General features: G+C 39.4%; 1 protein-coding gene across 4 annotated transcripts; it reads left to right on the top strand.

Moving 5' to 3' along the window:
- The first annotated feature begins 104 nt into the window (after positions 1-104).
- LOC111579124 (interleukin-15 receptor subunit alpha) lies at positions 105-13,275 on the top strand. 4 transcript variants are annotated; one of them, XM_035955590.2, is made up of 9 exons: positions 105-292; positions 937-1,140; positions 6,101-6,175; positions 8,387-8,479; positions 8,916-9,029; positions 10,105-10,188; positions 10,894-11,004; positions 11,353-11,437; positions 11,597-13,275. In XM_035955590.2, exons 1-9 carry the CDS (start codon positions 214-216, stop codon positions 11,679-11,681), a joined length of 930 nt encoding a protein of 309 aa, XP_035811483.2. In that variant the 5' UTR covers positions 105-213; the 3' UTR covers positions 11,682-13,275. The 4 variants fall into 4 exon arrangements, with proteins under 4 accessions (XP_035811483.2, XP_054862459.1, XP_035811481.2 ...); XM_035955588.2 differs by having other exon boundaries at positions 107-292; positions 8,390-8,479; positions 10,102-10,188; XM_023286271.3 differs by having other exon boundaries at positions 107-292; positions 10,102-10,188.
- The last annotated feature ends 498 nt before the right edge of the window (positions 13,276-13,773 follow it).

Here is a 13,773-nt window from a genome sequence, read left to right as displayed (position 1 = left end):
ACCACTCTGGGCATGTAGAAACTACAAATATGGCAACTACAAAAAGCAACCAGTGACATCTTAGTGGGCGGGTCAAATGTGGCCAAAAGAGGAGTGGTGTTGGGTGAAAGTGAAAGTGTCTGACAGTAGTTGAGTGGCGGCTGGGCGTCGGGCAGTAATGATGGTCTGGACCGGTCCGGGTCTAATTGGTGGACAGGTTCTAAGAGCGGTCAGATGGATCCGGGTTCTCTCTCCGTGTCAGTCTGCCTTGTGATGGCTTGTCTCCTCGGAGCTGCGCCCCTCTCCAGCGGCGGTAAGAGCAAAAATCAACCCTGCCAGATCACATTTGACATCAAAACTCCCTTTTAAAAAAAGTAGCTTATTTTGAGCCCTGAATGAGTACAACCTGCTCTATTAACATTTTATAATCGGATGTGATTTAGTCATTTTTACACACACACACACACACACACACACACACACACACATATATATATATATATATATATATATATATATATATATATATATATATATATATATATATATATATATATATTTTAAACTAGCTGTAACATAATAACAAAATGCACCTGTATAAATCATACAGTTGAAGGATAACAATTACCGTAGACTGCTGTGAAAATAAACGAGCTTTAAAAGAGCTGCCCTCTTTAGTCCTCAGTGGATCTTTTATTTTGACAGGACAGCAGATATTAGTTTAATTTCTGTAGTATTTAACCTTTACTTGAAACCTCACACGCCTGATATAAATTATGAATCTTGACAACTATTCCAGGAACATTTGCATAACCATCTGTTACTGATTAACCACGGTATGAAAAGAAACTGATCTGCTTTATTCACAATATCAGTCATGTTAATTTTGTGCTCTGTGTCTGTATCTCTGCATACGTTGTAACTTTTTTCTGTGATTTTTAAAAAAAAATTATTCAGACAACACCAGCTGTCCGTGTCCACGCATTCCTCCATTGAAACTGATTGAACCTCCACCAGAGGGTTGCTACCAGATTGAAGAGCGCTATCGCTACCAGTGTGTGGAGGGTTATGTGAGGAAAGCAGGAACTTCAGCTCTCACCAGGTGCAGAGGAGATGATCATGGTCACCTCCGCTGGATCACGCCCTCATTAGAGTGTATACGTAAGATTCATTTATTTATTGATATATTGCTTTTACATCTGAAGAGGGCATTCATAAAGTCACCACAGCTACCAGAGTGAAGCAATGTGTCTCCACCCAGTCAGCTTATGTACAGGAACCACAACGATACAGATACACTGCCTGTCCAACAAAATAAAGTCGCCACCTGGATATCACTAAGCAAATAGGTAAGCGCCTTCCATTGGACAGTTAGTGCAGTGATGAATACATTTCAGCTGCAACAACTTATTTAACCCTAGCTGATACAGTGAGGAGCTTCTCATTTCTTAAACAACCATGTTGGAAGACATATCCTGTGGCCATGGAAAGGATGTTAATCTGTCTCAGAAGGGTCAAATTATTGGCCTGCATCAAGCAAAGAAAACAACTAAGGAGATTTCTGAAACTACTAAAATCAGGGTAAGAACTGTCCAACACATTATTAAAACCTGAAGGATAGTGGAGAACCATCATCTTCGAGGAAGAAATGTGGTCGGAATAAATTCTTAGATGATCGTAGGAAATCAACAGTAGAATCAAGAATCACAAATCTTTATTGTCATTGTGTTTCCACACAGCAAAATTACAATTGGTGACGCCCAGCAATAGATAAAAAATAGAAAAAGGCACACTATATACAAATAAAATAAAAAATATTGAAAAGATATAAATATGTAAACAGAGTTAGTGCACATGAGCAGTAGGATGAGTGTGAAATACAATCCAGTGCAAGACTCAGTTCTTTATTGCACATAGTGTGGCTGTTGTGTGTGTAGGGGAAATGGACTGGACAGCTCTGGGATAAAAACAGTTTTTCAGTCTGGAGGTCAGAGTTTTTTATGCTCCTGTGGGTTTGTCTGAGGGAAGCGGAACAAAAAGTCAATTGGTCAGGTTCAGCAACGTTGCGTTCCCAAAGAATGACCTCAGCTGACTTCCTGAATACACTGAATGACCAGGTCTTTCCATCAATGGAGTTTTTCTTCCCTGATCACATGGGCATGTTCCAAGATGACGATGTCAGGATTCATGGGGTCACATTGTGAATGAGTGGATCAGGGAGCAGGAGATGGATTGACCTCCACAGAGACCAGACCTCAGCCCTACTGAGAATCTTTGGGATGTGCTAGAGAAGACTCTCTGGACAGAAATAAATGCTGTGACATTGCAGAAGCTTACAGAAACGTTGCCACAGTGAATGTGTGTCTTTGTTTTTGGCTGGGCAGTCTATTTTGCCAATTAAACATTTTCCTCTACATTTACACTTCTAATCATTTCGGTCACCCAAATGGACTTTTTTAAAACATCTTCTGAAGTGAAATTGAGTAAATATTCCAGATTGTGTGTGTGTGCCTGTGTGTGTGTGTAACTGCGCAAAATGCAAACTTTGGGAAGCAATGATTTCACATCTCATTTGTTGCACATTGTTGCTAGACACACACCTTAAACAAAGACTATAACAAAAGCTGTGTTTCTGTAACATCTCTTTAATGCATACTTTGAATTATTATTTAAAAAATTATGAAAATGATCAAGTATTAAAAAATACTTTCTTACTCTCACGAGGTGTTTTAGCATATTGGGAGATTAAACCACCTTTTCTGAAAAAGTTCTGACGTGGTGAACATTGAGCTGTATGTCTGATTAGCTGTTTCTACTTCTTTTGCTGTCTTCCTCTGGACAGGACAGCATGAAACAGGTCCAATACTTTCTTAAAAAATATATGACTAATCAAGGCATTGCAGTGCTGAGTTTCAGTTCCTGTAATGATTTCAGTAATTTGTCAGTTTTACATTTTCTCTCATAAATTGAGGATTTATTTGTTTCCTTTTCTTGTCTGAGGTTTTTTAGCAGCTGACAGTTGTTTCCTGCTTCTTCTCCTCTGTTTAATACAGTTTATTCCCTCCAAAGCACTTGATGGAAACAAGCCAAATTCACATTTTCTTTTCTATTCTTTTTTTGCGAGTATGTTAACATTGAGAATAACAAGTTTACAGCTCAGCTTAACATTGCTGCACCACTTTACCAGCAGACGCCTCTGCACTGACATCCACAATGGCAGTTTAATGTCTTCAGGATAGATGAAATGGCTCTGCTTTATACAGCGATGGTAGTTGTTTTTGCATGCTTAAGTGCAAATATAAAGATATTTAGTAAAATGATGGTCAGGTGGACAGATTTTTGTTTTCTGTTTTTTTAAAAGGAGGAAGAAGATATAGCTGTCAAAAAATAGATCTGTGTCAGTGTGGGTGAGACCTACGGCTACATCCATACAAATACATTTTCATAACTTCAGAACTTTAGGACCCCTAAAACTCAGACTTGTGGAAACACTCTTGACCCTATTTCAGTATAAGGACTACAGGGTGGAAGAAACAGTGACTTTTCAAAATTATTGCACAAACACCTACATTTACTTTCTGATTGGGCCTTGCTAATCAGCCTTAACCATCTGTGCTTAATTCAGTATAGATGTTGATGACCTTGTTATTTTTGAAAGCAGCTGTTGTGCAATTAAAGAAGTGTTTTATTTTTTGCCATTGCCGTTCTTCTCATATAGTATTTTCTACAACTACGCCCTCTGCATTATGTTTACACGAGCACCCACATGCTCACTGTACGCGAATTGTCTATTCAGGCGTTAGTATACCTGGAAAATATTTCTGAAATGTTTCTAAAACATCTAGACAGAAATGGAATATGTCACATCCATGATAATACGCTTTTGTTTAAAACGCTGTTTTAAAATCAAGTCCCTCTTACCAAAGCAGGCAGATGGGTCCCCCCCATATAAGGAGCCGGGTTCTGCTCAAGGTTTCTTCCCTGTTAAAAGGGAGTTTTTTCTTGCCACTGTCACCTTAGGGCTTCTCTGGGGGTTCAGGCATATGGGTTCTGTAAAACATCTTGAGACAATTTGACCTGTTATTGGCGCTATATAAATAAAATTGAATTGAAATGAATTGAAATCACTGTAGCGTGGATGTAGCCTAATCCTAACCCAGTGGCGTATTCCATAGACGTATGGACCCTTTAAGACACATTACGGAGAGCTGGAGCAGTGCTGTTATCCTGCAGGGCAAGCTGAGAACACACATTTTTCAGTGTTCAGAGTCAAACTAGTGGAACTGGTGTGTACTCCAATGAAAATACAGAGTACATGCCAGCAGGCCTGGAGCACATGAGAAGGAAACCAAGTGGAGCTGTGTGTTACATTCTTAGGCCAGTAAGTACTGCTGTCTAGCCAATCCCCAGATACTGCATAGAGATATTGACCGATTAGCCTAATGTCAGTGTTTATCAGTGTTTGTCGTGTTTGGCTTCGCAGAAATGCCAAACTAAACATGGCATTATTTAGAATGCTGATACCACAGGTTCAGTGATTAACTGTTGAATGCCTTGCTTTGTGTGTATCACAACTTTTAAAAAACAAATAGAAAGGAACTGTATGTTGATTGTTTTTGTTACTATTAAAAAGCTGGCTAATATATCATCATCAGTCTGTCAGTCATAGTAGTGTCAGCCTCATGCAGTATCCATCTGGTGTGAATTTGTTGCATCAAATAATAGCTGAATCCAGCATTAGACCCAAAATAAGAGCAGCTGTTGTAGTTGACAGCAACAGCTCATTTGGAACACCCACATTCTTGGAGGCAACAGCAGGATGGAAGCTATCATCTCTGTAGGCTTCAATAGAAGGCAGGCAGCCAGCTCGAAATAAAACCCTGATTTGAACTTACAAAACTTCTAGCCTGCACATGTCTGTCTGTACTTGAGGAAAGACAATATTCAGTGCAGAATGGCAGCAGCCCACATGTACTCCCATGTAGCTTGAAACATCAGTCATGATTCACTACACCAGACAATAAGGGTTCATCTCTGAACATGTAGCCTGTACAAGGAATGAAATAAGTCACTGTTCTGTTACGGCAGTTTCAAAAGTGTTCTGCTTGATAAGGAGAGACGTATATAGCAGCACAACGGCACTGTAACTACGACTACAAGTGAACGCTACGTCAGCTGACTGTTGACGATCATATGATTGCGATCCTACTACAGATCCACCTGCGAACTTAACAGAAATGAAGGAACAATTGATTAAATTGTGGGGATGATTCCAATTCCCGCCACCCGCTACATATTTAGGTCACATGATTTGGTATCCATACATAACGTATGGACGTTATGTATAACCTGAGCATGCGCCTGTGCTCAGGTTGTTTTGTTTGTAGGTACATCTATATTAAATGGCCACATTCTATAGTGCTGTCATTTCTGATCATCAATACCTAATAAATAAAGCTGCATTTCTACAAAAATATTCTGCATTTCTGACAATGCCGTATGAGATAATGAGCAGCCTTGGCGGAGTACTGCGCTCTCTGAGTGCTTTTCTTGTCTGAGAAGTCGGGGTATGAACCTTCAGTGTTTTTATCTGGTTAACTGATGAGATTAAATCATGAATTAGCTCCAAGTGGGAGGAAAATATCAAGTAACATCAATATAATTGCCCTGAGTTAGTGATGCATTCAGACCAAAGGAAATTCAGTTAAATACTATAAAAAAATAAAACATTTGTTTTTTCTGTGCTAAAGTCTAGTGTGCTTTCCACTGATGTCTCTTTCCTGAGATTGAATAGGGAAAAAAAATAGCCTGATTGAGATTTACCCACATTAAAACACATTTACACATTGGGAGCATAGAGCAGTATATCAGCATATAGTGAAACATACTGCATGGTGTAATGTATAGTGAAACAGTCTAGGCCACAAGTATGGAGAGATATGGAAAACATTGAGTCACATCTTATGAAGCACTGGATCTGTAGTTTTTAGAGCTTGGCATACATCAGTGTTACGGTTTGTACAGAGGCTCAGATGCAGGAAAGCAGATTGCAGACGAATGAGTGATTTAAGAATGCCTTTATTTACAGAAACTGTCCAACATCTCATTTATTGTATTTCAGCTGATCCTAACAGACCCATACCACCAACAACGCCACCACCACCACCAACACCAACCCCAAACATAACAGCAACAAGTAAGTGTCTGTCTAAGTGAATCAAAATGACAAGTGTGTAAGCTATGATAATGATTCAGCATGTTAAACTATAATGCTCATCATAAAGGAGCAGGACAGAGGACAAATCAAGTATCAGTTAGCTTTAATGATAATATAGCAGTAGCATTAGTGGTTGCCTTCTACTACTAGCGGTTATCAGGGTGTAGAAGGGTTTAAATTGTATTCCGCTAAACCTACCATTACTGTGAAGAGTTTTTATGCAAGTTAAAGTAAAGTACGATATGGCTAGTTGACATTTACAGTGAGAAAAATTACTCTGTTACTGTATAGATTGCCTCCCAAAAGCTGGTTTTGGAAAATAGCCAAGACTGTACATAAAAGATGGGCAAAACCATGATGATGCCCTCCCACTGTTGGTGGACTACCATTTTGAAGCCTCAAGTTTGGAATTTGGCCGTCACCACCCTTGTCTTTTGAAACCATATGTGACAAGTGAGGGGTGGATCTGGCTGAGAATTCGACCCTGTGCACACTCATATGTCAACTTTATCAACTATTCTACTCTAAATAGGACAATAAGTAGTCAAGTGAACGACACGCTGCATTGAACGATACTTGAAACAACCGATTGACATCATAAACTCATTAAGATAATGTTTACTGAGGTAACAGATTAAGTGAGAAGTAGAGTCATTTCCTCATAGGCTTCTATACAATCTGACTGCTTTTTATAAACACAGGAGTCACCCCCTCCAGGCCAAGGTCAAGCGACTTCCTTGTTGGCTTTACTTTCCACTCCATGGAAAAATACGCAATATTTTCCTTGGGATCTTGAAATGGCCGAAAAACGTGTTTGATATTAACACTTTATTCAAAATGAAGCTAAAAAATTGCTAAACACCTGACTTTTGCCACAAATATGTTAATGCTATTTTTTTTTAATAATCTGTAAAATTTTATGTGTAAGTCTGTAAGCCATTCAAATGTGAACAAATCTGTATAATTTACAGACATTCTGTAAAAGTTAAAGTGTATGCATGTGGTTGCCTTCACTCCACATGCTGGAACAGGTCACTGCTTTGAACGTTTCTTACAGATAACAGCATCAGAATCATTGCTTGTTTGACTGAATGGCATGCTGCCTGGCAGTTCACACATCACCACCTGCTGACAGCTTCTGCTATCGTTTTTCTGTTTGTAGAGATAAGTGATTGATACAAGGGGCTGGCATTGTAGCATCTCTCACAAATCTTACACATAGCGAACATAAAGTAACAAGTCTAAACTGAATTTATTATGCACAGTGTGATCATAACACAGCAGAGGTTCTGAATCATGGTGCTTAGTAAGAAATGTTATTTTTCAGCTCTCAGAAGTTTCAGAAGAACATGTCGCCTTCATGTCTCAATTAGCTTCTTTGTTACTTTTCCATACAAGCTGTGACTGCAAACCTATTAGTTCAGACCTATTAACATTTTCTTATCACTTTCCACACAGCAGAAATCGGAACTGCACGCTGTTAACAGATAGGCACGTCCAAACAATGTACTCCAAGTTGAGTGAAGTGATTTGTGGAATTTCCGCACAAGTGTGGGTCCAAAATCATCACAGAGAGGCACAAACAAACGCTTTGCTGCCATAATCACTAAACACCTTCCTCGTTCACTTTGCCTGCAATGTCACATCTATCATGCTACAGATATTTGAAAAATAAAACAGTATTGGCAGAAAATGGAGACAGAACAGCTTGGACTAATGAGACTCACAAATTATGAATAGAACTGAGGTTTTGACAAAACATCAACAGGAGCTGAAGTTTAGTTTATTGCCTCCAGTGGTTGTGCTTGCAGTACTGTTACTTCATTTAGTTTTATTTAAGTATCAAATATTATTCAAAGAAGTAGCTAACTGTAATATTATTAAACATTATAAAACAGCTATCTTTTATGTATTTTCAGCTATTATTAGTTGGCTGGCATTTTAAATCTAGATATATAACCAAGATGCCTCTCTCATTTATAAAGATTCCTCTGTACTACACAGCATCCATACACCAGGATGCCCCACATCACAATATGGGTTTATTTTCTTGGACAGTAATTCTGCAAATAGTGATAATGGTACAAGATACAGTGCAGCAACAGCAGTAGAATTTGCAGTAGAGTTAATATCAGCAGTAGGAGACATTGTCTGCCTTCAGCATTAGTAATGCATTTCTCTTCTTATCAGCAGCTACTCCCACCAGCCGACAGACAACTTGGAATACGAGCGTTTCAGTTTCCGAGGGTGGAGGAACAAACAGCGTTGAGCCAACCACACATGGTAAACAGTCACTCATGCTTTATAAGGTCACCTCCAGAATGTTGCTCCTGACAGCTGATCTGTATCAAACAACATGATTTTACAGAGAAACAAAGCCATGGAATCTGACTACACTCTCTCAGTTCATTTGCTTCTTCTGTTGATTCATGATGTTTATCCTGCAGGATCCATGATGTTAATTAAAGGCTGCTAAGAATATAAATATTGAATATCGGGCAATAAATAACTACCCTCCTTATCTAAACCATGGAGCCCTGTGGTACTGCATTACTGATGATAAGAGGGCTTAAATCAGCACCACCAGCATCAACAGTCTGACTTCTCCAGCTGCTGTGTGTGACACTGATCATTTAGCTCACACTGCCTTTAGTCTGCAAATGTAAAATTGTTTATGAATACCAACAGGAAAATCTTATGTAGTGCTTCTTCTGTGTAGGGGAAGAAGATTATGGGACCCCAACCCCAGAAAAGGACAAGCCAATGCAGAACTCCACATTCTCACAAAGAACTGCTAGCAGCTCAACCACCTCCCCTCCAGGGGCCAACAAAGGTAAATATGGTTATTGCTTCTGTGTGCCGGGGTCTGAAAATGGAGAAAAAAAAGATCACTTTTTATTCAAATATTATTTAGAATCAAACAACAATCAACTAAACTCTTTAGCCAAACCTAAACACAATAGCAACACCCACCACAAACTAATACAATGAAAATGAAATAATGAGTGTCAAGTGCGCATACTTAACTAAATAAAACTGGTGCCTCAAAACACACATTACCCACAAGACATAGTACATGAATCGCCACCCCTCAGTGGCTACGAAACGCACACAAGACACAACTAGCTTCTCACTGAATTAGTCAGCTGCTAATAGGAGCCACAGTCTTCACCAAGACCGGTGACTCCCCACCGAAATAGCAGCTGCTAACAGAAGCTCTAATTCCTGGGGAGCCATGCCTCAGTGGCTCCAGAACCTGTGGAATCCACAGAACACACACAAAAGACTCACAACTCAAGAGGCACCAGGGCCAACTGGTCACGTTAAATCCCAGCCGCTCTGACTGAGAGTTAGGTTGCAGATTTGTGGTGGTGTGGTGATGGTTGGGGTCCCTACGAGAGGAGGAGTTGTGGTGGTGGAGCAATCCAACAGGTTGGGAGGTGGGGGGGACCAGGGCTGAGAGCAGGTCTGGAGATCCAAGACAATCACTCCTGATGACTGCCAGGTGGAACCTGGAATTCGGTCTTCATCCAGCTGTAAACAATGCAGTCTAAACAAGCCACCTCGACAAACAGAGGCTCTACAGGTCTAGTTGTAACCACACGGCCACCAGAGGCCATTACACGCTGATACCACAGAATACCTGTAGAGGTCTGTGGAGTCCAGACCATGAGAGGTCAGAACAGTGAACTGTCCATGTGTGAGTGATGACATCCGTACACCTGGATGCTCCACATCACAGTAGGGTTTGTTTTCTTCAACAGCAGCAAGAGTAGTTTCACAAATCATAGTACTGATAGAAGAAACAACAGTGTAGCAACAGAGGTAGATTAGTAATAGAAGTATTAGCAGTAGGAGACTTACTCATGCTTCTAGCAATATTAATACATTTCTTTTCTTAACAGCAGCAACTCCCACCAGACTACAGACAACCGTGGCTGCAAGCACCTTCAGTTCAGTGACTGGACAAAGAGACAGCATGGATGGATGTGGTAAAGAGATTACAGTTTATAGTCACACATGTAACCAGTTAACCTTTGCAGTGTTTTTGCTGACAGCTGAGATGAGTGAGATGATTTTTATAGAGAGCCAGTTTATGACGTCTGATCACATTCTTTCAAGTCACTACTCGACTCGCCTCTTTTCTTTTATCGATCTGTGATGTTTAGTTTTCATAATTCATGATGTTCGTTAAATGTTTGGGTTCATAGATAGCGCAATCAAATCAAATGTGATTTTTGGTGACTATGTAACACACCAGGTAACCACTAGGTAACCTGTAAAAATAAGGCATACGTTTGTGGTTAAGTTTGTTAGTTTTACACATGGATGCTATTTTGAGTGATCCAGTCACACATATGGAGAGGATGAAATGTCAATCCCTTTAGTTATTTAACTCAAATAGTATACTGTTTAACACTGACTACTTAAGATAAAAATGGTCTAACTTGTGTTTCACTGTGACTTTGATCCCTAGTCTGGTCCATTATTTTTACAGCTTAACCTTTAATAAATCAATGAAATGCTTAAAAAAACCTCTGTTTGTTTGAAGGTGCTGCAAGAATAACCAGTAACCTAAAAGCATTACGCTGATCATTTAACTTTCTCCTTCAGATTCAGCTCACAGTGCCATTTATCTGCAAAGAGTAGAATTGTTAATATACAGTACAGGACACTCTTATTCTCTTTATGTACAGGAAAAATAAATTCTGTGACACAGACTGTAGTCAAGAGCCAAACAACGATCTCCACAATTTCACCGAGCACTGATAACAGCTCCACCATCTCACCTCCTGGGGCCCTCAAAGGTAAGATTTAGGATGGTTATTCCATAAAACGCTTAAAAAGAATCTATTCAGAAGTATGTTTAGATGTGGATCCTTCTGTAAGCTCTAACTGGACAAATTTTGGTTTAGAGTATTTTTGTTCAAGGATACAGTGCAAACAAACAGTGCAGAGTTTAACTGTAATTTTTGTGTTTTGGAAGACAGTTCCACAAATTTGTTTTTGCTACATAAGAGATTCACAAAGAAGAATAGAATCATTGTGTTTAGTAAAATGCAACAGTGTCAAACCCCATGATTTACTGTGGAGAAACAGTCAATGAGATGCTTCCAAGGGGGGAAATTTATATTCAGTATTTTTTCTCTTTTTAGGAGAATTTGCCCAAGCAATGGGAATCAGTGCTTCATTAGTTATCATCTGTGCTGTAATCGGGATCAGCTTCTTACTGTATCGAAGGTAAGGTAGAAAAAAACATGTCAGCATCACAGAAATGTTTGCTTCCATCAGGGATCACAAAGGTTAACAGGGCAGGGTGAACTTACCAACTTATTTATCATATTGACATTTTCCGTTTATAATCAGTCTCATTCCTGACTATCCCCTTTTTAATCTCAGGAGGTCCAAAACCACCATCCCGCTGCAGAGACAAGAAGAACTGAGGCCCATAAACTGTGCTCCAGCTGTACCTGAAGCAGTTTGAAGCCTATGACCTTCTGCCTTTACAGAGAGCAGGAACAGATTCTCCTCATGGAGTGAAGACCTCCACACAGGACTGTAAATTATGTGTGTGTGAAGAAGCCCTTTGACATTCTGTGGACATATGTAGGCAGTTATTAGGAGTGCATAAGGAACTTCAGTGCTGAGAGCCCTCTTCTCATTCACCAAGTGCTCTAACACACTGTTTTTTTTTTACCCTTCGAGGATAAGACTGGTGATACTCTGTTTTAGTGTTGTCAAATCCCTACAATGAAATATTCCAGCCGTCAAGCATCATCCCTTTAACCAAAGCCTGAAATAGTTAAGCTGAGCCATGGAGCTCTACTGAAAGTGATTTGAGGTCAGTGCCATAAACACATTCTTGCTCTTGAGCCAAAATCTATATCTAAAAATGCTCTGTTTAAGCAAAGTATGCTCCAACCTACAGTGCTTAGCATTTCAGAGGATTACTTAGCTGCAGAAACAGACTATATCCAAAAGATGGACCACTGTGAAATGGAAATAACAACGTAACCATACCCTGCTTTATCATCTGTTTTACTGTAAACAGGACCACAATTTTCAAAGTGAACATCACGCTGTATTGAAGGAGACACATGACTAATGACTGAAACCATAAACTCAGTAGGAAAATGTTTACTGAAGTAATGAGTCAGGTCAGAAGTAGCATCATTTTCTCATAGACTTCTATAAAATCCAATGACTTTTTGTAACCACAGGAGTCACCCCCTGCTGGCTGTTAGAAAAAATGCAGGTTTAAGTCAGTTGCACATTGGCTTCACTTTTCAGACTTGAAGGCTACATCCATCTTGTATTTACAATTGTTTGGGGTTAAAAGCATGTTAAACAAGTTTTTATGTCTTTAGTAAGAACCTATGAATTAAGTGCCACACAGAAAGGAAAAGTATTTGTATTTGTACATCTGCTACTGTATTTTATGATCAGCGTCAGAGAACATAACGCCGTTCTGATAGTTTACTGTATACATTTACTTTTAATTAAATTCAGTGTGGAATAATGTGATAAGAATGTACCGATGACATACTTTTTTGAACAAATTAACACACAAACACCATAAATACCAAAGGAACATGCTTTGTTGTTACTTTTCAGCTGCCTCTTTTATGCAAAGGATACATTGAGGATACACCTGAGCATTCTGAATCACAGCTCCTCCATCAAGCCTCCTCTTTCCTTGAGATGCAGTTTAGGAATTGAGACATCCTTCATGGTGGTCACTAAAATCAGTTCACAGGCAGGAGGACGGACAACAGAGGCAACAAGGAGGCCCATGACAGAGAAATGACAGGAGCTCTGATAGTTTGTTTTGGCTTTTTCATGCGAATGGTAACAAAAAATGACAATGAAAATATTGTATCTCTGGAGTGAATTATAAAGTTTTGTGTTGTTTTCACTCAAATGGAATATTTGTAAATGAACAAACTGGAGTGTAAACGGTTGCTGCCAGCAATCACTGTGAATGAAATGACTGATTTTTTTATATGTGCAGGCTTAAAGTGAATGTGTAGCGAGGAAACAGTGATCCAAACATAATAAATCACGTTTGGTTGCTCCTACTGCTTTGAGTCATTCTTCATTGTGGCATTCATGACTACAGACAGTCAGCAGTTTAGCGACCTGAAGAACTACATGCTAGTGGGACTAAAACTGAAGCTAAGTTAGGCTAATTAGCAAACATGGCTGCCTGTGGCTAGCTTACATTGCTTTAGCTGTTAGCTGAGCACTGAGCTTATATTATCTTTTATACTTAAACCAAGTTTGTGTCACATTATTCAACCAGAGAACTAAATATTTGTTGAATTTGCCTCAACCAGGGTCATTATGTCTTCTTTGAGAATTGTTTGCTAAAACACCAAATGCATTAGCCGTTGGTGATTAGCCTGGGACAAACATGTTAGCCCTGTCTCTTACAAGGGTGAAATCATTCACATTAGCAAATGTAGCCATTGCATCCTGTAAATACGTCACAGATATGCAGATGATTTATTTTATTTAGGACTTTTGGCTCTGAAACTTTTGCCACCACTCCATGCTGCATTTCACAATGTAGTTGA

This window comes from Amphiprion ocellaris, chromosome 21 (genome assembly GCF_022539595.1).
Source record: "Amphiprion ocellaris isolate individual 3 ecotype Okinawa chromosome 21, ASM2253959v1, whole genome shotgun sequence".
Taxonomy (NCBI): domain Eukaryota; kingdom Metazoa; phylum Chordata; class Actinopteri; family Pomacentridae; genus Amphiprion; species Amphiprion ocellaris.
The sequence above is the reverse complement of the archived record's forward strand: the minus strand, read 5'-3'. Positions and strand labels throughout refer to the sequence as shown.

Coding starts and splice junctions, on each gene's coding strand:
- LOC111579124 (XM_023286271.3), top strand. CDS start 214: ATGGATCCGGGTTCTCTCTCCGTGTCAGTCTGCCTTGTGATGGCTTGT. Junction 8,480..8,915: donor CGTTGAGCCAACCACACATG/GTAAACAGTCAC, acceptor TCTTCTGTGTAG/GGGAAGAAGATTATGGGACC. Junction 10,189..10,893: donor AGACAGCATGGATGGATGTG/GTAAAGAGATTA, acceptor CTTTATGTACAG/GAAAAATAAATTCTGTGACA.